This window comes from Marmota flaviventris, chromosome 2, assembly GCF_047511675.1.
Source record: "Marmota flaviventris isolate mMarFla1 chromosome 2, mMarFla1.hap1, whole genome shotgun sequence".
Lineage (NCBI taxonomy): Eukaryota > Metazoa > Chordata > Mammalia > Rodentia > Sciuridae > Marmota > Marmota flaviventris.
This window is the reverse complement of record NC_092499.1, coordinates 93,608,268-93,633,896: the sequence shown is the minus strand read 5'-3', so window position 1 is coordinate 93,633,896 and position 25,629 is coordinate 93,608,268. Positions and strand designations below refer to the sequence as shown.

At 35.6% G+C, this 25,629-nt stretch overlaps 1 protein-coding gene across 3 annotated transcripts in view; it reads left to right on the top strand.

Moving 5' to 3' along the window:
• Positions 1-634: 634 nt before the first annotated feature.
• Positions 635-25,629, top strand: part of Slc30a4 (solute carrier family 30 member 4) — a 29,982-nt gene continuing 4,987 nt past the window's right edge. The window contains exons 1-7 of one of the 3 annotated variants that reach the window (XM_034637305.2): positions 635-807; positions 940-1,433; positions 8,226-8,372; positions 21,699-21,852; positions 22,959-23,157; positions 24,416-24,521; positions 25,459-25,593. In XM_034637305.2, coding sequence (XP_034493196.1) covers positions 1,043-1,433; positions 8,226-8,372; positions 21,699-21,852; positions 22,959-23,157; positions 24,416-24,521; positions 25,459-25,593 — 1,132 coding nt within the window. In that variant the 5' untranslated portion in view covers positions 635-807; positions 940-1,042. Of the gene's footprint in view, positions 808-918; positions 1,434-8,225; positions 8,373-21,698; positions 21,853-22,958; positions 23,158-24,415; positions 24,522-25,458; positions 25,594-25,629 lie in introns of those variants that run through there. The other 2 variants (XM_027926101.2, XM_071608219.1) reach the window with 2 other exon arrangements.

Genomic DNA, 25,629 nt, shown 5'->3' with positions numbered 1-25,629 from the left:
TTCTGTGCTCGGGATTAGTACATATTGTAATACCTCAACGGCAAAAGGAATGTGGCAGAAATTACACAGGAGGACAACACATATTTGATGGAAAAAAATCATAATAAACATAGGGCAGGTCACAGAACCGATCATATAGGATTGACCTGGCTGTGCATCAAATTTTGCCAATTTGCCAGAAAGGTAGTAACTCCAGGAGAGAAAAGCTGCTTGGCTTCCCACCCAGTACAAGAGCACTAAATTTGTTTTCTGCGGAGCATCAACGATCAAGATCGGTCCTGAGATTCTGAGTGGATGACCCCCAGGTAGGTACGCCCAGCTCTGGGCTGGACCATTCGAACCCATCCACTTGGCCCGCGAACCCCAGCTCCGCGCGCACACGCCTCCGGGGTAGGTGGAAGGGAGGCCCAAGCCCCGCCCTCTCCGGGCACAGCCGCCGGGGCTCCGGCCGCGCGAAGGACCGGGAGGCCGTCAGCTCCAGCAGTGAGACGCCGGGGGCTCGGCGCGCGCGCCCGTCCCGCCCCGCCCCCGCGGGCGCCCAGCGCTGTACGGCGGGCCTGCGTGTCCTCGCGCCGACCCCTCCCTCGCGCGCCTTGCCCGGCGCACGCGCGCGGCCTCGCGCAGGGCGGAGAGAGGCGGCGCCGGGCCCCGAGCCTGTCGGACCCGGGAGCTGGTCTTGAGCGGCAGGCGCGGCAGGCTTGAGCACGGCTCCGCTCCCCCGCGGCCCCGGGCGGAACAGCGCGAGCCGGCCCCGCCGAGCCGGCCGGGGGCGGGGAGATGAGCAGTGGCCCAGCGGCGGCGCCCCAGGTAGGTGCGCCGCCCCCTCGCGGATCCCCGGCCGCGCCTTGGGGCCGGCCCTGCTCCCCGCAGTCAGCGCCTTCGGAACTTGTGGGCAGTGTTGGGGCGCCTTTAATTGGTAACGTGTTTCGTTTTCCACAGGATGGAGAGGGACGCGCGGCACTGCCCTCGGGAACCGGCGCGCCCGTGAAGTAGGGGCCGCCGGCCGGCCGCCTGCACCCAGCGGTTCCGCTGAACCTCTGCCATGGCCGGCTCCGGCGCGTGGAAGCGCCTCAAATCTCTGCTGAGGAAGGACGACGCGCCGCTGTTCTTAAATGACACCAGCGCCTTTGACTTCTCGGACGAGGTGGGCGACCAGGGGCTTTCTCGGTTTAATAAACTTCGAGTCGTGGTGGCCGACGATGACTCTGAAGTCCCAGAAAGGCCTATCAACGGGGCGCACCCGGCCCTCCAGACCGACGATGATTCCTTATTGGATCAGGACTTACCTTTGACCAACAGTCAGCTGAGTTTGAAGGTGGACCCCTGTGACAACTGCAGCAAACGGAGAGAGTTAGTGAAGCAGAGAAAGGTGAAAACCAGGTTGACCATTGCCGCCGTCCTTTACTTGCTTTTCATGATTGGAGAACTCGTAGGTGAGTTGTGTGCCAACTCACTTTCTGTTTACTTTGCCTTGAAGTCTTTGTCAGGCTGTAGTTAGTGACACATGATTTGAGATTTAAGCTTTCTTTTCAGGAAGTTTGTTATGTATCAAGATACTGATCTTAGGATGTGAAAAAGCCACAGGATTCTAAAGGGCATCAGCCGTAAGTACAACCGAAACCTCCTGAGATAACTGTGCCTTTATCTTCTAGTTCTTCAAACGCCCGTGTCATTTACTGTAAAGTTGATATTATCTTCATTGTATATCGTGTAACTTCCTCTTTTAAAAAACAATCATGATAAAACACCAGATTAATTTTTGCAATGTTAAAAGTAGCAAATGAGTCTAAAGTAGAACGGTAGAATTTTACAGTATTAAGAGATATTATTGAACACCTGCTGTACCTTTTTAATCACACATAAGAATTCTGAAAGCCTAAATGGGTTGAATAAACTGTGAGGCTACTTTGGTGGCTAATGGAAGAGCCACGTCCCAGACTTCCGATTTTTTTTTCTTATGTTTGACTTACTCAGTCTCTTTATTACCATTTCCTTTTGAATTTATAGTCAATGGATTTGTAAAAGTCAATACTACCAACTAACTTGAAAGTTTTTCATTGTAAGGATACTCTGAAATGAACCAGAGGGCTCCACCAGTTCTATGAATTTGATTTTCTTTTTCATTTTTTAATTATTGCAAATAATACATTTTCAGTATAAGATAAATTCTTAGATGTTACTTTCACTGTTAGGGTAGTGCATAGTCACCCTTCTTTATCCAAGGGCGATTAGTTCCAGGACTTCCCTCTCACCTAAATCTGAAGATGCTCAAGTGCCTTATATAAAATGATGCAGTTATTTGCATATAACCTACATACATTCTCCCATAAACTTTAAGTCATCTCTAAATTATAGTACCAAATACAATGTAAATGCTATATAAATTGTATTGTTTAGGGAATAATTAACAAAAAAGAAAAAGTCTGTGCATGTTGAGTACAGATGCAGTGTTGGGTTTGCTTTTTTGTTTTTGTTTTGTTTTTTTCAGATGTTTTCCATTCATGAATGGTTGAATCCAAGGATAGAGAACCTGCAGATATGGAGGGCCAAGTATAATTGCCAACTTCTCTTAGTAACAGTTTTTACAAAGTGACATTAAAGCAAGGAGCTGATCCTCTCATGTTATCTCTTTGATGAACCATGATGAGAACTAGCTGGTAGTCTAGATTTTAAATGCTTGACTGAAAGCTTTACATAGAAAAATTATACCCATTTCCTCCCTCATTGCAGATCATTCCTCTTAAGTGTTAACTTAAGCCATACTGATCTTTGTCTTCTCAGGATTCACATAGCTTTTCCTTACCCTAATGCCTTCAAACTGGTTGGATTCTCTACATCAGTGATTTTTTTTTTCTGACCTCTCAATAGTGAGAAATGCACTTAACATTGTGACTTGTCATTCATGCATACATATGTATGTATGTACATGTACACATATGCATGTGTGTAAACACATGTATAATTAAAATAAAAATTAGGTGATGTGTCCTAATATTTGTTCATTTATGTCTTAGAATGCTAATTTCATGGTCTACTAATAGGTCAGGGTTTTATGTGGATTTCCTTTTCCCATATCTTTTCTTGGCTAATTTCTTGTATTCTTTTTTTTAATATTTATTTTTTAGTTGGACACAATACCTTTATTTTATTTAGTTATTTTTATGTGGTGCTGAGGATCAAACCCAGGGCCTCGCACATGCTAGGCAAGCACTCTACCCTGAGCCACAAGCCGAGCCCTAATTTCTTGAATTCTTGACTCAGAAAACACCTGAGAGACTTTTTCTGATAGACTAAAGGAAGTTACTCTTTGTCTTCTTTACCATCTCTAACTTTCAAAGCCCTCAGCACCTGAAATTATCTTATTTGTGTATTTATTTGTTTAGTATCTCTTCCTGCACTGAAATATAGGCTGAATTCCCAGAACCTTAAACAGAGATGGGCACAAAGCAGACATTCAATAATTAAATTTTTTGTGGAATTAATTTTTCTCTGTTAGACAATTATAAATGTTTAAGCTATAAAGAAATTCAAAGATAGGGGCAAACTGTGTCCAGATGGGGCACAATCTCAGCAGATTAAAATTTGGTAATTTGCCCAAATTCATACAACAAGAATATTGAAACATTCAGACTTTGTGATGTTTGAAGTTCAAGTAATTAACCACAATTTTCCCCCTTACTTTAGAGTTTATTTCACCTAAGTGAAAGTTATTAAGATATAATTGGCCTGACTTCCCATTTTGAGAATCTCTAATTTGGTAATTATTATTTAGTGAAAACCATAATAAGTATTTCCTTTTAAATACTGACTTTATTTTCAAATCTGAAACTCTTATTAAATAATACAGAGATGATAATACTTAGTATAGACATTAACAATTCAGAATGTTGTTTAGAAGTTTTTATAATAGGATATTAAAGTATGTTCAAAGGACTTAGAAGTAAAGCATCTCATATAGGAAGTATGTAGTAATGAAACATGAAGTAATTTGAAGATCTGAAAGAGAAGACTTGGTTTTAAATCTTAGCTTTGCTACTAACTTGCTCTAGGACATTGGGCAACATCCATTTTTTCTTCTTTCATTCAGCAAGTATTTTTTAAATATATACTATATGCCACTACATGTTCTAGATATATAATGGACCAAAAAAACCTAGTAGGATTCCTACTATCTGAAGCATTTCATCTAAAGAAAAAAGGTATTAAATGAATAGACATGATTAAATTGTTTTAAGTATTATGAAGAAAAAGAACAATGTACTATAAGACATAGAAACCAGTGGGACATAGTTTATGCATGAGCTAAGTACATTTAAACCAAAAGAGAATAATAGAAGTTATCCAGGCAAAGAGAACAGCATGTACAAAGGTTCTAAAGTCTTCAATTCTTTAAAGGAAACTTAAAAAGAGGGCCAGTATGGCTGGAATGTAGTGAGCATGTGGGAAAGAGGCAGCAGGACCAGATAAGCAGGTCCTGATAGGCCACATTGAGTGAGATGAGTATAGTTCTTCTTCTAAATACAATGGGAAGCCAGTGAAGGGCTTGAGTAGGAGAGCAACATGATGGCATTTGTCTTTTCAAAAGATTACTCTGGCTGTTATGTGGAGAATGGAGGGTACAAGAATGGGTGAAAGTAAACTGTTATAGAGGTCCAGATAAGCAGTTTTGGCTTAGACTATAGAGTAGATGTAGAAAAATGAACTGATTTGAGAACAGTCTAGAGGGAACATTGACAGAATTGGCTGATGATTTGGATGTGGGGATTAATGAGAAAGAAATGTCAGGAAGTGATTCTGAAGTTTCTTACCTAAGCAGTGCAGTGTGTGGAAAGGCACCATTTATGAAGCAGGAATAGAATGCAGAGCAGGATTTGGGCAAGGGTTCAAGAGTTGTTTTCGTATGTATGGAATAGTCAAGTGGAGATGTCTAGTGGGCTATTAAATATGAGTCTGTGGTTCAGAAGAGAGGTCAAAGTAGAGAGAGATGCAGTATGTGATGCCACAGGAATGAGTAAAATTACCTAGAAAGCTTCAGTTTTGAGGAACTCTAACTTAAAGTCAGAGGCAAACAAGTGTCCCAAAAATCCAAAAAAAGAGAACACTGTAGTCACCCCTTATCCTCAATTTCACTTTCTGTGGTTTTGCTCTCCTTGGTTTTAATTAACCACAATCACAGCCCAAAAATATTAAATGGAAAGTTCCAGAAATAAACAATTCATAAGTTTTAAAATGCTCATTGTTCTGGGTATTGTGATGAAATCTCACACCGTCCTGCTTTGTCCTGCCCAGAATGTGAATCATCCCTTTGTCTAGCATATCCACACATAACTTTTGATTATACTACATTGCTATCATTGTTCTATTTTATTATGTACTCTTGTTAAAATCTCTTCTCAGTTATAAACTTTTATCATAGGTATATGTTTAAAAAAATAGTATATGTCGGATTAGGTACTATCCAAGGTTTCAGGCATCCACTAAGGAACTTAAATGTATCCCTTGAGAGGATAAGGGTGGACCACTATAAATCATAGTGAAAATAAATAGATTGAAATTGTCCAATTAGATGAGGACAAAGATATTCCATAGGATTTAGTAAGAGCGTTATCAGTTATTTTTACAACATTTTTATTAGAAACAAAAACACTTGAGTGAACACAAACTCCCAGGTAAAGATGGCAAATTGAACTCATTCTTCTAATTTTGCTTCATCCCAGAGCCTCTCTTAAACTGCAATAAAAGGATTTTGGGGAAAAACAGTATAAATCCACACAGAGGAGAAATACTGGAAAGGAGAAAATGGTAATAAAAAATTTGAAAACTGGGAAGGAAACAGATTAAAGAGGTAATTGACTTAAGAGACCCAAGAAATCCAGCAGTGGGGAAGGCTGAGAACCAGCCCAGTTTACTCTAGGGTTAATGGTTTCTCAAATTTTACTGTACATCAGAATCACATAGAGAACTTGGGACACGAAGTTCTGGGCCCCATCTTCAGAGATTCTAAATTAAATAGACCTGGGAGGGAACTGAGCATTTTATTTCTAATAAATCCCAGGGAGTATGCCTCCTATTATCCAGAAACCATTTTATTTGAGAACTATTACACTAGAGAAACCTAAGTAGGCCCAGAATTGGTTGTACTTAGCTGTCTGGAAATGTGTTTGAAGGTGGGTAAAATAAGGAGAGCCAGTTAAAACCTTTTCAAGAACCATTCATTTATAATTGTATAATAAATGTAATTAGTATCCTCAAAGATATCAGAAGCACATGTATCCCAGAAACAAGAATAGCCTGCCTTAAAAAAGAAATTAAGGGTAAAGAAAAGAGCTTTTGAACAATAAAAATATAATAGAACTTTTTAAACTTCACAGAAGAGTTAGCAGATGATTAAGGTACTCTGTCAGAGTAAAATAAAAATGATAGATAATAGGAGAGAAAAGTTAAAAAAAAATTAAAATGTAGTATAACTCAAATATAGTAGTCTCCATAAGGGATATATTCCAGAGTCCCCAGTGACTACGTAAGACCACAGATAGTACCAAACCCTATGATCAAGGTTTTAATTCATTTTCTGTTGCTATAACTGAAACCACAGGCTAATTTATAAAGAATAAAGGTTCACTTGTTGAAGTCTGGAAAATCAAGACCAGATGACCACATCTGGTAATGTCCTTCTTTTCAGAGTTCCAGGGCAGTGCCAGGCATCACATTGTGAGATATAGGGTCCTCATATTTCTCCTCTTAAAAAATCCAGGGTCGCTTTGAAATAGAGACCCACCTCTGAATTCATTTAACTGTAATAACCTTCCAAAGGTCAAATTAAGTTCCCCATCTCTTAATACCTCCCAATGGAAAATAAATTTCAACCTAAGTTTTGGTGGGGATATTCAAACCATAGCATGTGGAAACAATGTTTTTCCTGTACATTGCCATCAATCAGAATATGTTTTCTAAATACTACCTTTTCTTCCTCTGTTTTGAGACATTGCTATTCATATTCAAGGGAATCAGTTCATTTGGCAGGGCTGGAGGATCCTGGGGGTTTAGGAGTACATAACCACTAAACTATACCCTAGCCCTTTCTTTTTTCTTTATTTTATTTTGTTTTTTGAGACAGGATGTTGATAAGTTATTGAGGAGGCTGATCTCAAACTTGAGATCTTCCCACCACAGCCTCTTAAATTGATGGGTTTATGAGCATATACCACCATGCCTGGAAGGAATCAGTTAATTTTTATCTTTTATGTTGTGTATCTTGTGGGTTTCTTCAGTTTAATGTACTGTTCAACCTCTTCAACAAGGGAACAGATTTTCTTCAACTTTGTTGTAATATTTATACATTACAGTTATTAATTCACTAATAGTAGAATTAGTAGGATGAGCAAAAGCTGCATTGCTAAAATACATTTTTCTTTATATGTTTGCCACAAATTTAGTGGTTCTTAACTTTTTTAAGGTCTTTGACTCATTGGAGAATCTATTAATAGAACAACTGGACTTTATCAACAACTCTGTATAGTGGGTGCTCCACGGAGTGGGTTCCCATGGATTCAACCAATTATGGATTAAAAGTATTATTTTGATTGCATCTGTACTTAATGCACTTTTTTTCCTGTCATTGCTTTGTAAATAATACAGTGTAACTATTTTTTTTGTTTTGTCTGTGGTCCTGGGAATTGAACCTAGAGGCACTTTACCCCTGAGCTACATCTGAACTCCCTTTCAATTATTTTTTTTGAGATAAGGTCTTACTAAGTTGCTCAGGACTTCACTAAATTGCTGAGGCTGGCCTCAAACTTGTGATCCTTGTGAGCCTTGGCCTCCCACATTGCTGGGTTTACAGATGTGGGCTACCATGCCCAGCTACAGTATAATTACTTAGCTTTTATATTGTATTATGTGTCATAAGTAATTTAGAGATGATTTAAAGTATACAGAAGAATATGCATAAGTCATATGCAAATGCTACATCATTTTATATAAGACCTTGAACATGCACAGATTTTTATAAACAAGGGGGTCCTAAAACCAATCCTCTGTGGATACCTAAAAACAACTATATATGTATTTAATGATTTGTATAAAATTGAGGATACTTTAATTTAATTGTACAGGTTAAAGATTTTAGTTCACAGTTTGTGTTGTAGGATGTTAAATAATTCAGGTTTGTCTGCTTACATTTTTTAATTAATTTGTTTCTTCTTCCATCTCTCTCTTATTCTAAGGTGGATACATTGCAAATAGCCTAGCAATTATGACAGATGCACTTCATATGTTAACTGATCTAAGTGCTATCATACTTACCCTGCTTGCTTTGTGGCTGTCTTCAAAGTCACCAACCAGAAGATTCACCTTTGGATTTCATCGCTTAGGTAGGAAATTGAGGTTTCTTTTGGTATAATATTTTATGGTAAAACCACAACTGTAACCCTGATTAACCAAAATCTTTATAGTGATATCTTGTTTGAACAAAGCAAATGAAAATAGTTAAGTGATATTTATTCAAAAACTTATCTTCCTGGTGCATGACAGTGGCTCCAGAGGCTGAGGCAGGAGGATCATGAGTTCAAAACCAGCCTCAGCAAAGCCAAGGCGCTAAGCAACTCAGTGAGACCCTGTCTCTAAATAAAATACAAAGTAGGGCTGGGGATATGGCTCAGTGATCCAATGCCCCTGAGTTGGATCCCCAGTACCAAAAAAAAAAAAAAAAAAAAAACTTCCAACGTACATTTAGCCGAGTCAGCTACACACATTTAAAATTATATGGTGAGCATTAATCCTCAAATGTTGTTCCTTCTGTCCTAAAGATGTTGGTAAAATGTTTACTTTTATTGTATTGAGCCAAGCAAAACCATATGGGTTTAAAAAGAAAATAATGATTTAGTTTTAACTCACTAATGAGCATTGCTTTTCCTTTCACTTTAGAAATTTTAGCCAAAGCTACTAAGCCTAGATTTTAAGCACTATTATAGCAGGTACAACATATACTGTGTTCCTGACCTTCATTTCATCCATGTGTCAACATAATTCCAAAAATGCACTCATTTTTATTGCCAATTTTAATAGATATTAATGTTTAAGAGGGGTCAGTATCATACATTGTTATCTGTACAGCTCTGCCTCTTTGCTTTTCTATTTTTTTTTACTTACTTTGAAAATATGTATAAAATTATTACCTAAACTATTGTATGAAGTACCATATACCCAGATAGCATTTGCATAGAATCCAGAAGTTGCCATTAACTTTATATTCAGCAGAAACTATCTCAAAGAACCAGAGTTAATATCTGGAAGTTTTATTTTGTAGGGACTCTTTACTCTTGGTTAATAAATCAATCAGTTCATCATCTTCTTTGTTACTCTTTAGCCTAATCTTAACACAGCATCTAGTTCTTGTTTAGTCATTGTGTTTTCTAGTGCAAAACTGGATATCTAGGTCTTCATGTTGGGAAGTCACCTGGCATCCCTACCCTCAGAACTATCAGCTACTGTACAAAATTATCTTATTAACATATTCAAGATGTTTTTAAAAAGAAACATAAGAGGGCTGGGGTTGTGGCTCAGTGATAGAGCACTTGCCTAGCATGTTGAGGCACTGGGTTCAATTCTCAGCACCACATATAAATAAATAAAATAAAGATCCATTGACAACTAAAAAATATTTTTTAAAAAAGAAATATAAGAAAGAGCTATATCTGAAATTAAAAGTATTATTGCTGAAATTTTTTAAAATACTTTTTCAGTAGAAGGACTAGAAAAGAAAGTCTCCCAGAATATAGATATTATGAAAACAGGAAAAAATGTTTAAAATTATAAGAGAATAATCTGCAAGGTCCACAAGGTCTGCTATTAAGAATCTCATAAAATAGAACTTCAAAAATAAAAGGTTACTGTGGTACACACCTGTAACCCCAGCTACTCTGGAGGCTGACAGGAGGATTACAGATTTAAGGCTAGCCCAGGCAATTTAGTGAAACCTTATCCCAAAAAAAAAGGGCTGGGGGTGTTTTTTAGTGGTAGAGCACTTCTTGCCTAGCATGTGTAAGGCCCTGGGCTCAATCCCCAGGGTTGGAGGGAAGTGGTGCATAAATAAATAAAAGGGAGTAACTATGGAACGGATTTCTTATACGGGTTATGAGCGTGTTCTAGAATTAGATAATGGTGATGTTGTTGCACAGCCTCAAACAGGTATTAAAAACAATTGACATGTATATTTTAAAATAGTGAATTTTTATCTCAATTTTTCAAAGTCATCTAAAAATAATTAAAGAATTATTAAAGATACAGATAGGTGAGTATTTTTTAGAGGCAGGAAGGTATTCAAGCTTCACACTAAAAGAGTACTTTTGGGGTCTTCCTTTTGTATTACAAAAGCTTATGGGGCTATTTCTACATATAGACCTTATTTCACTTATTCTTTTCTATGAAGTAATAGTGGAAATAATGGAAGAAAATAAATATGTTGATTTGGGGGAGCTCAGAAGACACAGAGATATACAGAATTTGGTGAAAAAAGCTGTTAACAAAAGCAGTTGGTGTTTTGGTTTCACAAAATATCATGAATAATCTGAAACTCTGGGAAGAAGGGTATGCTTCCATTGTACACAGTTAAACAATGCAGCTCTTGTGACCTCCAATTCCATCGCTTTGAGATTTAGGTCCAGAAGAACACTGCAGAAGCACCCCTGAGAAACTTCTGGTGTGTTGTTATTGTGACTAAATTTTGTTTTGTTTTGATAACATGAAGGGTTGGAAAGAGTTTGGGGGTTTTGTTGTTAATTAATTTTGTTAAATATGTGAACCATACAAAGTTTACTGAGGGAAGACTTCTGTTCCCTCCACCTTATCCTCCTGTCCTACTCCATGGTAATAAGCCATTTGGATTAGTTTTTGGGCTATCCTTTCAGCATTTCTTTGGGGAAATATAAATAGATACTTATATATGTTCATATTCTGTTCTTCAGTGTTCCTTCTTATTAAAAAATTTTTTTAAAAAGCAACATGCTCTATACCCAGTTCTAGACCTGAGGCAGCAAGTATGCACAGTTCTACCTCTTGAAGATCACTTTATACTCAGAAATGCATAGAAACTTCTGACTTAAAAGTTCCAAACTTAAAGAATGACCACTTAGCTATTCAGATAAAAATAGTATTCTTTTGCTTCTTTTTGACTAAGAATCGAATACAAGATATTACCTTGGGATTCCACATGGGGAAGCAGAAAATTAAACTAGATTTTTTAGAAATTTCTATTTGTGTTGAAGAACCAAATGCACTCTTGACATTAGTAATTATCAAGCCATAATTTAATTATAATAGTAATTTTAATTCTGTTATGGGTGTATTTTCCACTTTAAAAAATCACATTCTCTTGTAGGCTTTTGATTTGTTTATACTTATGTCCAGGTACTAGCAGTTAAACCCAGGGCTCTCTGTCACTAACTAAATCCCAGCCCTTTTTATTTTTTATTTTGAGACAGGGTTTCAATAAATTTCAGAGGCTGGCTTCAAATTTACAGTCCTCTTGCTTCAGCCTACTGAATTGCTGGGATTACTGGCAAACACCACTGTGCCCAGTTGATTATATCCTTTTGATTAGTGTTTGCAAGTACCCATGAAAGGCAACAGAGAGACCACTGGTTTGACTTAAGTCTTGGCTCCCTTGCTTCCTACCAGTGTAACTTTGGGGTTGTTACCTAACATCATTGTGTCTCTATTTCCTGTTTGTAAGAGTATAGTAATAATTGTGCCTATCTCTTAGAGTCATTAAGAATATTTAATGAGGGCTGGGGCAGTAGCTCAGTGGCAGAATGCTTGCCTAGCATGCATGAGACACTGGGTTTGATCTGCAGCACCACATAAAAATAAACAAATAAAATAAAGGCATTCTGTCCATCTACAACTACAAAAAAAATTAAAAACAAAAAAGAATATTTAATGAGTTGAAGTTTGTAAAGTGCTTAGAACACTGTCTAGTACTTCAAAACAGCCTTCATTTATTCTTTAATTAGCTTCATTTATTCTTTGGGAGAAAATAAAGTTAATTCAAGGCATATATGTAGCTTATACGTATATATCTAGAAAGACTATTAAAAACTACAGATTATCTGATCTTTAAAATTTTGGGTTAAATTTCATCATAATATGGTACAAATCATATTCACTAGTTTTAGGTGCAAGAGAAAAAATGGAGTTTAGATTTTTTCCTTAACTCATTAAATCCCAAGTTTTCAATTTTGTGAATATTTCAACAAAATTAACACAAGTGCATTAAAATAGGTTAGAAACAAAATGTAGAGCTTATATGTTCTTTATATATATTTGTATATCCTTAATATATTTGTTATATATAAATATTTTTCATATATATGAAATTTATTTTTCTAATCATTCACCTGTTACTTTTCTCAAGAGTAGACTTCTAAAAACATAATAATCATTTCAAATTACCATAAATGGTATATTTTTTGCTCAATTTAAGTTTTTTATAGGTGTTCCACATCTGGGATAATGGGACAAAATGGGTTAAGAGAACAGAAATGCTGTGAGCCCAATGGAAGCAAGCAAGAGGACTTCCTATTGCCTTCTACTCTTACCTTTGGTTTCTTTTAGGTTCCTAAATATTTTTGATACTGATTTATGCCTATAAATAGTTTTTAAGTACAAAAGATAATGGGTTCTCACCCATATGAGAATGATTAGAATGTTTCTTAAGAAAGTAGAAATAAAGGAAATTGAAGAGACAGTTCTACTTGGTAGTAAAATAGTGACAATGACACATGCTATTACATTTGTTTTCTATCTTCTACATCAGTTCCTTGGGCAGTTCAGAGACTGAATCTGGAATTTCCTTTATAGAGAATTAGCTTCACAGTATTAAGTACTGTCTAGAGTGAACTTCCAGCTCCTTCAAATGGTCTGGTGTGAGGAAGAAGAAAGTTTCTGTTTCTTTAGTAACCCAAAGATTAGCTTTTACTGAATAAAATACTGAAATGAGGAAATTATGATCCAATTTCTGATCTTCTTTTGTTTAGCTGATATAGAGTAACTAGCTTTACTATGCCTTTGGTTCTCCTTCTGTAATAAGGGAAGGGTTGGTCTGTTTGTTTGTTTGGTTGGTTGGTTTTGATACTGGGGACTGAACCCAGAAGTACTTTACCACTGACTTACATTCTAAGCCCTTTTTTATTTTTGTACTTTAAGTCAGATTCCCACTGAGTTGCATAGGGCTCACTGTGTTGCTGGGGCTGACCTTGAACTTGCACTCCTCCTGTCTCACCCTCCAAGCCACTGGGATTATAGGGATGCACCCCTATGCCTAGCTAGGAGTTTTTAATATTCACTTATAATACTGTCAAATTACAACTGATACATCTAATTCACACTAGCTAGTGACATTCATTAAAAACATAGTATACATGTAAAGTTGTATAGAAACTGTGATGGACACATATATTTCCTGAAATTTGTGTTTAAATTATCAACAAATGAAGTCTTATAAAGCAACTAATATATTAATATATAATGACGAATTGGTTTTATAATGAAATTGCCCCTATTTTATTTACTGATTTTAGATTTATACAAAGAAGAGTTTGGGTCTGTGAATGATAGATATGGTAGTATCATTCTCTCAGTTTGTTTCCTTTTTGTGTTATCATAACAGTTTATACATGCCTAACAGCATTTCTCACATCTTTTCTCTTTTTATGAAACTGTCTCCTTCGAGACCACGAGTTAAGCAGGGACAGAAACAGGTAATAATACTGTTGAGTCTGGTAATAATAAGTTCTGTGTAAGAGATTATTAATCAAACCATTGCATATTTAAGCTGAGTAAATAAGGTCATGAAAGCTATGGAACAAATAATTTAATATAGTTTCTAATCCTCAAAAATCATTTGTGTTGATGTAAATTATATCCCTAATTCTAAAACTGGCCATGGTCATAGACTAAACTATAAAATTTTATTTAATTGTTGGCATATCATATCTAGATGGCACAACTTGATTATAGGTCATTTTGGGTACAGGAAGAAATTAATCAGAAGGGAAATTCTGCCTTATCTCAGTAAGGTGCTGGTCCTATTTGTTTGCTTTGGTACTTATCACTTTTGAACTTTGTAGCCATGTCTTTGGTTCATATATGAATTCTATATGAACTGTTGGAGAGAAGTTAATCTGAGTAGGAGTTTTATTCTGTAAAATAGTGATGATAATGCCCATATTGCAGAATTGTGAATAATAAATGGTAAGGTTTATAAAGTAGCTAACATGTCAACGACCTAGTAAATTCCCAATGAAAGTTCCAGTCTTCTTCTTTTCTTTTCCTCTTTTGCCTGCCAAACTTTTCATATCTCAAAATGTTCCATGTTCCAAAGGGCCTCCTCTCCGTTCTCCTTATCAGAGTGCTTACTGTCTCCACATAACTGTCTCAACAAGGTGGTAGGAGAAAAGTAAGATGATTCACTCTGATGATTAAATAACAGTTTTTAAGGATGTGCTTTTTTACTCTTACGTCTTTGAACTTTTTTGGCAATATAACAAAGTTCATTTTAACAAAAATCATTCATTCAAGGTGGAGAGATATTTTTAGATTTGTGGGATAAGCACAAGTGGTTGCTCTAGGAGTCAGTTTTATTTCATTGCTTCTCTTTTTTCCCTTCATGTGAGTCACAGATAATGTAAAATTCTTTTTTCTTTCTTTCTTTTCAGTGAACTGCAATAGCAGTTTTTTATGGTTTAGGAGCCAGGATAGGAGCCAAATGTGGGTTATTTTTAAGTGTCTGTATTTATTTGATCCAATTTATTTTATGTCACCTTATTCTGAGAGCTAATAAAACTTAGAACGTAAAGAAATCTCACAAATCCTCAGGAGGAATAGGAATAGGAGAAGTGGCATTCTGAAGAGAATAGCCCATTCTCTTGCTTACTTTCTTGCTTTCTGCTTCTATCCTTTGGATTGTGAAAGTAATTTGACTTAATTTATGTGGCTTTTTTCCCAGATCTTGGGCTGAAGAGATTGTGCTGATTAAAGATTATGATCATGTGAGGACTGTAGTAAGCAGAGTTGTTTTGTATTTGGAATAGAATGCAATTTCTGAGCTGTAGTAATGCAGATCATCAACCTAGGTTAATGGCAAAGTGACAATATAGAAGTCTTTTATAGCTGTATGTACTGTGCAAAGACCTTGGGCAAATCTGGCTAGATTACAGGTCATCCTGGAGCAAGTATATGGTTGCATTTCTAGTCCCACATAATTTGTTATTTCATCCTCTGATGTTAAAGGAATAGAAAATATTCAGCTAAAAAAATCTTCTCATATCCACAGCCAAAAAAAATCATAATCTCTTCTCCTAGTTGTGATTCATTTTAACCGCTTCATCCTACCCATGACAAGAGTTATGTCTAGTAATTATTCATATCTTATTGGGACTTTAACCACATCACATGAACTTTTATAAGAAAAGAGTAGAGTTCTAGAACTTCTTAGATATGAGAATTTTTATTGAAGCAGAAGGAAGACATAAGTAAGGAGGTCAACATTGGATAGCCATCATCAACTTGAGAATAGTTGGCACCATGTATATGGTGAGGGGGAGTGGTAAGAAGGCAGTAGGAGATACTATTTAGAATAAAAGGTGAGCGAATCCAAAGACAAACCCTGGTGTTTAGCTTGGCCTTCTGATAGTGACAGTGGGCCACCAAAAATCCGGTATGTCTTCAGTCTGAGGGTAGGAAGGACCTCTGTGGCTGAGCTGAAATATAAATGCTAGTTTGGAATTCTTAGACAAATCCAATATAGTCCACTCTTTTTCCTTTTGTTTTCTTCCTGTCTTCCATTGAAAGGTAGAAAAGAGAAATATCATAAAAGGAAGTGGAAAAGAGGATGCATCTCCACTCTCTATTCATTTTTATAGACCTCTGAAACACAACTTTAGATTTTTGCTATACTGTATATAGTTCTTTGAGACAATAGAAAGACAAGTGTTCATGTAATTTAAGTAAAATATACTCATTATTGGCATCATAGCATTAGAGAAGCTAACAGTTGTGGTAGTCCAATACATTTATGCCTCACCCATGAAAACATGTTTTAATTGTATGCGGTTTACACAGCTGAGGCAAATTATTATTCATTCACTGAATGGTTGCCCAACAGTTACCTGTTGAATAATGAATAATAGGGTGGCGAGACAAACAGTATTGAATATACATAAACAAATATAATCATAAGTTATAGGAAATGCTATGGAAAGATTATTATGGAAAATAATGAAGAAGGACTTCAGTGTTTTTCTTATGAACTTGAAAACCTCTAGTTTTGGTATTTTACTATTGTTTTTAAATGTGCAATAAGCAGTTTTCATGTTTTATATTACTATCAAAACTTGACAATCATTTATTTTCTTCCATTCTTTTCTTTTTCTTTTAGCATTTATTAGCCATTAAAACCAAAACTCTTTATCCTCTGTATGTGAAATTCAGAATGTATTCTAGTCTTTATTAGATCTTTGGCCATAAATATTTGTTTATATTTCCGATGAATGAGAAGATCTAAGTGATCTTGTAGCAAAAACACATACTCACTCATCCTACTCCCTTCTCTAAACGCCACAGTTTAGCCAGATGTAACGATTTTAATTATATATGTATAAAGTGGCAAATATAACTACTGTAATAGCAATTGTATAAAATCTTTTTCCATAGTTTTAAATTTATGTTAAATTTCCATTTAGATTGAAATTAATCTTTCAGATTTATCTAAAGGTAATGGAGTAGTAACTTTACAAAATCTAGTGTTCAATTGTGAGATTTCCTAGGTCTCATTTAAGAAAACGAAAAAATCCATCTGATAGGCATTCCTTTTGTCCTGGAAAGCTTAATTGCAAGTTATGTGTCTAGGTACCAACCAAGAACGAGAAAATTGAAACAGGTCATAATTTGGTTGTTGATTGAAAGTTTCCTTTTCTTAAATGCTGCTAGGGAAAAGGAATTGCCTATCCTTATCTGTATTCTATCACATTAAATATACTATGAAACACAATTTTTAAACCCTAATTAGCCCTGTTCATAGTATTTATCCAAAGTTTAATTTATTTGTAGTGAAAGAGCTTTTTGTTTGTTTTATCAGAATGAACAATCACATTACTACTATTAGCATTTTTAGCTAGATCACTACACTTCTCAATTGAAAATCTCAGTAGTAGGATGTGACTCTGTAGTGGTTAAGTGCCCCTGGGTTCAATCTCCAGTACAGGGGAAAAAAAAAAAAAACACCCTGTGTGTGTGTGTTTGTATCAGTGAAGGAACCCATTCTAAGTTAAAATTGACTTGCCCTTTGAAGGGGGTGGGCAAGGACTCCACACACAAAAGTCATCAATGGTGAGATTATTGACAGCATCTTATCATCTTCCATCTGAAATTTATTTATATATCAGTGGGAGATTTAAAAATAAATTTAAGGGAACATTGACTACTGTTAACTTCTTAGCCAGGGAGTACAGGTGAGAAGCCGTATAGTGCCTAAAATTTCTTTACACAGGTTTACAAAAGAATCCTAAAACCAAGATTTGTGGTTGGAAAAAAATTGCTCTTTAGAGGAGATCTCCATTTTATGATGTTTGGACACATTTTCTCATGCAGGATAGTTTTCTTTGAGGGAAGAGTATTTTGGGTTTTGTTACTTTGTTTTATTTTTTTGTTTTCTTCAATATTTTCTTCAGTTTTAATTTGTTAAATTTCTCCATTTTAGACAAATCTAGCTTATCAATCCTCTTGACTGAAAGTAAGATGTAAACTTTAAGTCTAGAATAAGGCAGTCCCTGGACTGATGCCACTTTCACTGTAAACCAGATTGTCATTCCTATCCAAAACCAGGCACTCATAAGTTCTGTAGCAGGCCCCCACCCTAGATCCTGCCCTAGCCCACTCTGATTGGATGAGGGATCCATGCTGGCCTCTCACCCTTCCTTCCACTTTAGCCCTGCAGGGCTGCATCCACTGTCTTTCTTAAAACCTGTTATTACCCAAAGTACAGGTATGAAGAGGCGAATTGGTGTGAATATACTATGTATACAACCAGAGATATGAAAAATTGTGCTTTATATATGTAATAAGAATTGTAATGCATTCTGCTGTCATATATAAAAAAAACATAAAATAATATTTCACTAAAATGTTAAAAAAAACTATGGTGGCCTAGTTGCTAACTTGAGCCTTGCTACCTGATTGAGGTTCTCTTACTAGTAGGAGATTATCATTAGCACATGGAATTTTGACATTTGGGTTTATTAAATTGTCTTCTTTCTTCATATTATTTATACAGATGTATTTTACCATAAGCAGTTATAACTTGACAAGAAAGTTCATGTGTTTTCCACCTTTTATTTGGCTTACAACTTCTTTTAACCTGTTTACTCCTTGTTTGAAAGGATTTAGTATATAACCTATTGTGTGTATTTAGCTTAAACTTATAAACTGGATAGCCTTTTATCATCTGCCCTTTGTCAGCCTTTGACTACCTTCTTTCTACAAATTCATCTGTAAACATTTGAGTACCTGCTATATGCAAATCTCTCTGTATCCTTAAAGAGTTTACTGCCTGTACTTAATATGAAATTCTCTTCAAAACTTTATATATTTTTTGGGGGGAGGGATATTACTGGGTGTTGAACCCAGAGGCACTTTACCACTTAGCTACATCCCCAGCCTTATTATTATTATTTTTTTAAAGACAGGTTTTACTAAGTTGCTTAGAACCCTGCTAAGTAAGTTTCTGAGGCTGTCCTCTAACTTGCAATCCTCCTGTCTCAGCCTCCCAAGCAACCAGGATTATAGGAATGCACAGCACTAGCTTTATATTTCAGTTGACTTTTTCCTGTCTTCTACAGCTCTTATATGCCATTCAAAGTATGAATACCAGTATGTCGGGAATAGGTAGACTACAATTTTGAATAGTATTTGTATGAGATTTTCTTTGTCTTATTGCAACATCTGTTCTGTTGATACACAGAATTTTATATAAGAAGTTTTGGCTACTAATTAATTATTTGTCTTTGGGGAAAAGTCTCTTAACACTAGATAATTTCACAGCATTGTAATTTATAAATTGGGATGAAAGTATATCAAAGTCCAACATACTTGAACTACCTGGAACCTTTGAACAATGAGTCATCCAAGATAACAGTTTTTTAGATTGTTTTTCTTTTTAACACTTAATAGGATTAATGTCCTGTTTTCTTGACAGGAAAAGTTTTCTTTAAAAGTATTTTCCTGAAATGGATGAAATTAGAGACCATCATGTTAAGTGAAATAAATCAAACTCAGAAAGTCAAGGGCTGTATGTTTTCTTCATATATGGAAGCTAGAGAGGAAAAAGGAAAAGAAAGGTGGGGTGGATCTCCTAAAAATCAAAGGGAAATCAGTAGAGAAAAGGGACCAAGGGATGGGAGTTGGGTAGGGAGTGGGGGAAGTCCTGGGAAGTGACATTGGCCAAATTATATTGTTATATTGTGTACATGTATGAATATGTAACAACAAATTTATCAATATGTACAACTATAATGCAACAATAAAAATGTAGGAGAAAGTAAAGTATTTTCTTGGCCAGGCACAAAATAAAAAAAGAAAAAGGACTAGGAACCAGATATGGTGGCACAAACCTGTAATCCCAGCAGCCCAGGAGGCTGAGTCAGGAGGATCACAAGTTCAAAACCAGCCTCAGCAATTTAGCAAGGCCCTAAGCAACTCATCAAGACCTTGTCTCAAAATAAAAAGGGCTGGGAAATGTGGCTCAGTGGTTAAGCACTCCTGGGTTCAATACCTCATACAAAAAAGTATTTTCCTAGCCGAATGTGGTGGTACACACTTCCTACCACCTAAGAGGCTGAGGCAGGGGAATCAGAAGTTCAAGGCCAGCCTTCGCAACTTAGCAAGACCCTGTCTCAAAATAAATAAAAAGGACTGGAGATGTAGCTCAGTAGTAGAAAGCCCTGGGTTCAATTCCCAGTACCACCCCCCCCCAAAAAAAAATTAAAATATTTTCCTGCTTTTATTATTTTGCAATCAGCATTTATTTGATATAGTATTAGTTATTTTAAAATGTACTTCACATTGCCATATTTTGTTATTTTGAAAAGATGGAATTATTTTTACTTCATATTCACATGGCAGAAAATTCAAATGGTACAAAAGCATATATAGTATAAAGTCATCCAAGTCTCCCAGCCAGTTCTCCTCACCCAAGGAAACCAGTGTTTTTTATAATCTTTACAGAGATTGCATTTTCAGATGATTATATTTTCTGTGTTATACAAATGGTAACATATTGTACATACTTTGTATACTTTGCTATTTTACATATAACACTGTGTCTTGGACATCAGAATAAAATTTCTTACTCTTTTTTTTTTTTTCTTTGCTGTGCTGGGGATGAGACTAAGGGCCTTGTGCACAATAGGCAAGTGCTATACCATTGAGCTACATCTCCAACCTGCTTTCTTATTATTTCCACAACTACATAGTATTGTGTTACAAGGCTCCTACTAATCATTTGCTGTTATGTACAATGTTTAATGAATAGACTCAGAGCATACCTTATTTTGCACATGTGCAACTCAGTTGGCATGTGTATATGATTCTAGAGGAGAAAGCCTGAATCAAGGTACGTTGAATACTACATATTTTAAAATTCTGTTTTTCTTTAGTCTGTTAACATGTGTTTGTGGTAAATCCTTAAAACATTTCAAACACTACCAAAAAGAATATAAAGTAAATCCCCTAAGCTTCAGGTTCCATTTCCCATATGTAATACTTTCTTGTCTGTCTTACGACTATCAATTTTCCTGATTTTTATTTTTTCTTGAACAAATGATTCTCTGGTATCCCCACTGTCTGTGTCTGTATCAAAATTTATTCATTAAATTTCTCTTTGGTGGGCATTTAACATGTCCAGTTTTTTTTTTATAATAAGCCAATGCTATAGTGAAAAAACTGTGGATATTTTTTTACAGATGGAAGTGTACACAATATGCTGGTACACTAGTAGATTCTTAGAAGTAGAATTGCCAAATCAAGGAATATATGCATTTTAAATTTTGATTAGTTTTGCTAATTGACCTTCAAAAAAGGTAAAACCACACAATGTTTCCTCCAGTATAGGTTTGCTAACTCTGGATACTATCAAACTTTTTAATTTTTGCCAATTCAGTTGAAAGGGAGAAAAGGGATCGATTTTTTAATTTTAATTTCTTTTTTTATGACTGATTTTGAGAATTTTGACATTTCTGTTTGCTGTGAATTACTGTTTGTATTCCTTACTGGTTTTTCTTCTGGCTTACTTAGTTACTCATTTTTAAGTATACTTTCTTAATATTAGGTAATTTGTCTGTAATTACAAATATTTTTCCCACTTTGTTATTTTTTTACCTTGTGTATAGTCTATAAATATTTGTCTACAAAATTTGACACTGAAGAGATAATGAATAGAGAGTAGGAAGTGGAGAGGTGGTAAATTAGTGGAGGATTCAGATAATTCAAATGGTAAATATTTTTTTAAAAAGAAATATTTTGTGACAAAAATTACAAAGTGCTCTTACCTTCCTAGAGAAAAGAAAATATAAAAATGTACAATGTTTAATTAATTGAAGTGTAATAAATGCTGAGTATATATTTGTTTTATATATTTTTCCTTCTAGAAGTTTTGTCAGCTATGATTAGTGTGCTGTTGATATATATACTTATGGGATTCCTCTTATATGAAGCTGTGCAAAGAACTATCCATATGAACTATGAAATAAATGGAGATATAATGCTCATCACTGCTGCTGTTGGAGTTGCAATTAATATAATGTAAGCTTGGCATTTTTTCACATTAATATTTTCAGATACTATGAACTTAGAGACTACTAGATGTGCATTCATATGGTGAAGTGATATTTTCACATATTTAAAATTATGTAACATTAATTTTTCTTATTAATTTTAATAAAAAACTTTGAATATTATAAAGTCCTCTAGCTTGCTCAGATGTACTGGGGTTTGGCTAAAAATCAGGAATTTAAGCAGGACAAAGTATTTTGTTATTTAACTTTTAGGATACTTAGGTGTTAAACTAGTTTGGGTTTTATTTTTAACTGCCAGTTTTTTTTCCTTACAAGCCACAAGATTATAAGTTATACACTTAATCATTTAGACCAGAGGTCAGGAAATTTTCTCTGAAAAGGCAAGATAGTAAATATTTTAAACTTTGAGAGCTATGCAGCTTCTTTTTAGAAGCTGCAGCCCTGTGGTTTCAAAACAATAGCAATCATGTTCATTGTGTAAACAAATGAACATCACTGTGATATGGTAAAACAGTATTTACAACAACAAACAAGATGGTCTTCTAATCATAGTTTACCAGAGGCTGTGTAGTGGCTTCTAGTCATACTTAAAATAAAATCAAAAGACCCTATCCTGTGTATAGCTCTCCAACTCATCTCCTAGCACATTTGCTCACTTTATTCTGGTCACAATGACCATCTTTTTTCAATATATGGAGCACATTTTTATGTTACTATTCTTCCACCTAGAGCACTTTTCAGCCATTTACTCTCTAACTTCCTTCAGGTCTCTGCTTAAATGAAATTTGAAAGAGGCCTTCTCTGACCACTTCCCCCACCCATTTTTCCATCCCCTTACAATGCTTTATATTTCTTTAAAGCATTTCACATCACCAGCTGTACATTATGTGTTTGCTTGCTTCTCTGCCTTCTCTACTAGAACATAAGCTCCGTGTGGGCATAGATATGTCTGATTCACTGTTTTGACTTAAGCACTTATTTACCTGATATAAAATAGGTTCTCAAATATTTATTAAATGAATGAGTTCCATGTTGCCTCATTTGTATCTGACAGTAACAAATATTTTTATCAATAATTGTTGGGAAAATAATATTTTCTTTTATTTTTAACAGAATGGGGTTTCTGTTGAACCAGTCTGGTCACCATCACTCCCATTCCCACTCCCTGCCTTCAAATTCTCCTACCACAGGTTCTGGTGGACATAGCCATGGGCAGGATAGCCTGGCAGTAAGAGCTGCATTTGTGCATGCCTTGGGAGATTTGGTACAGAGTGTTGGTGTGCTAATAGCTGCATACATCATACGTTTCAAGGTAATATGATTTCTGATTTTCCTATTTTGAATTGTATTTAATTTCAGCATTAAAACTAAAGATGATTTTCTTTTATCAGTATGCTGGACACCAGTGCCAGTTCTATTCATTTTGTATTGGTGTAAGTTTAATGGGCTATCAATAAGTATAGTTCCTTTTTTGGGGGAGGGGGCAACTGGGGATTGAACTTGGGGGCACTGGACCACTGAGCCACATCCACAGCCCTATTTTGTATTTTTTTTTTTTTTAGAGACAGGGTCTCACTGAGTTGCTTAGCACTTTGCTTTTGCTAGGGCTGGCTTTGAACTCATGATCCTCCCATCTCAGCCTCCTGAGCTACTGGGATTACAGGAGTGCACCACAGTGCCCTACTTAGTTTCCTGTTTTTAATTGATGCATTATAATTATACACAGTAGTGGGATTCATTTTGCTATATTCATATGTGTATATAACAATTTGATCAATCTCATTCCTCAGTAATTCTGCTTACCTTCTCTCCCTTTGATCTTCTTGCCTTACTCTACTCGTCTCCCATGTATAATTAGTGCATTATAATTATATATAAAAGTGGGATCATTATGGTATGTTTATACATAGACATAGCATAATTTAGTTGATTTTTTCCCCAGTACTTTCCCATGTCTATCCCCATCTCTTCTCAGTCCCCTTCCTGTTGCTCCCTTTGCTCTATTCTATTATCATGAGATCCCTTTTTATTCCTTTTTTTTCCTCCCTCTTGTTTCCACATATGAGAGAAAACATTCAATCCTTGACTTTCTGAGTCTGGCTTATTTCACTTAGCATGATGTAATACATTTCTTTTTATTAGTAGTAAACACAATGGTACCACCTCACCAGGTTCAATATTTTATGATTCTGGGTAGAAGATTTAGAGAAGGCACAGAGAAGAATAATAGAACAAGTGATTAAACTTCTGGAAATAGTTTTACAATATCCAAGTTTTAATGTATTCTCTACTCAAGCTTTGGTACACCCATGTGATTCTAGTAATTTTGGAGGCCAAGGTAAAAGGATTGCAAATTTGAGGCCAACCTTGGCAACTGAGCAAGACCCTGTCTCAAAATAAAAAATATAAAGGATTGATAGAGTGCCCTGGGTTCAAGCCCCAGTTACAAACAAAATGGTATTCTTTAATCCTGTTAAAGAAAGCCAAAGAACAGGTACACCTTGCTTTGCTTTACAGTATTTTATGTCTGTCCATATTTAATCTTATAACTTTGATCTTTTACCTTTTAGCCAGAATACAAGATTGCTGATCCCATCTGTACATATGTGTTTTCATTACTTGTGGCTTTCACAACATTTCGCATCATCTGGGATACAGTAGTTATAATACTGGAAGGTAAGATCTTACTAAAATCTTCACTGTGGGTTTATTCCTTCCCTAACAGAGATTGGGAATCAGAGGGACACTCTGGGTTAGAGGTATGACTTTTGCACATTACTGATACTTATTAGACTACATACATCAGCTTTTGTGTATAGCATATAAGGATCAATGCATTCTCCCATCTGTTACCCATTTTACCCTTATAATATCCAAGCAAAGTTGGTAAGGCATACAGTGAAGTAAGTTATCCCCATTTGCAATCAAGAAAATTGAGATTTAGAGGAATAACTTAACATAGTTAAGGTTATGCTGCTAATAAACTGTGGATTAGGACAAGAATGTAACTTTTGATTCTTTTTTTTTTAATATTTTTAGTTGTCAAGGGACCTTTTTTTTTTTTAATGTAGTGCTGAGAATCGAACCTAGTGCCTCACACATGCTAGGCAAGCGCTTGACCACTGAGCCACAACCCCAGCCCTGACTTTCGATTCTTGATGTGATTCTGGATAGTAATTTAGTTAATTCCTTAATTTCCATTTAACTCATGACTGCCTTTGTTGGGTTTATAATATTCTTGCCTTACTGAGAATGTATAATCATGAAACTAAAAGTTCTCATCAGTAAGCTTATCATTATCAAATATTCAACCTCCCTTTCTTTGTCTATCCTAGCTTATAAATTAAACTAAGTATTCTGGTTTGATTGGCATTCTTTTTTAGTGGGAATGAGCATTTTTAAAGTGTTATTAACCTCTTGTGTATTTCCTTTATCTTTTGTAAAATGTATATATAGTTTATCTTAAAGCATTAACATATTAAAATACGTTTTAATACTTTAAAAGATATCTGTTTAAACTGATTTGGCAAGCCATTTTTTAATATAATGTAAAAGTTGTTTTTTTCTTTCCAAAGTAAATTTTACTATTAAATTATATATTCTGAATTTATAGGGGTACCAAGCCATTTGAATGTAGATTATATCAAAGAAGCCTTGATGAAAATAGAAGATGTATATTCTGTGGAAGATTTGAATATCTGGTCTCTGACTTCAGGAAAATCCACTGCCATTGTTCACATGCAGCTAAGTATGTTGCTAATGTAAATGTGGGTCTGCCTGGGGT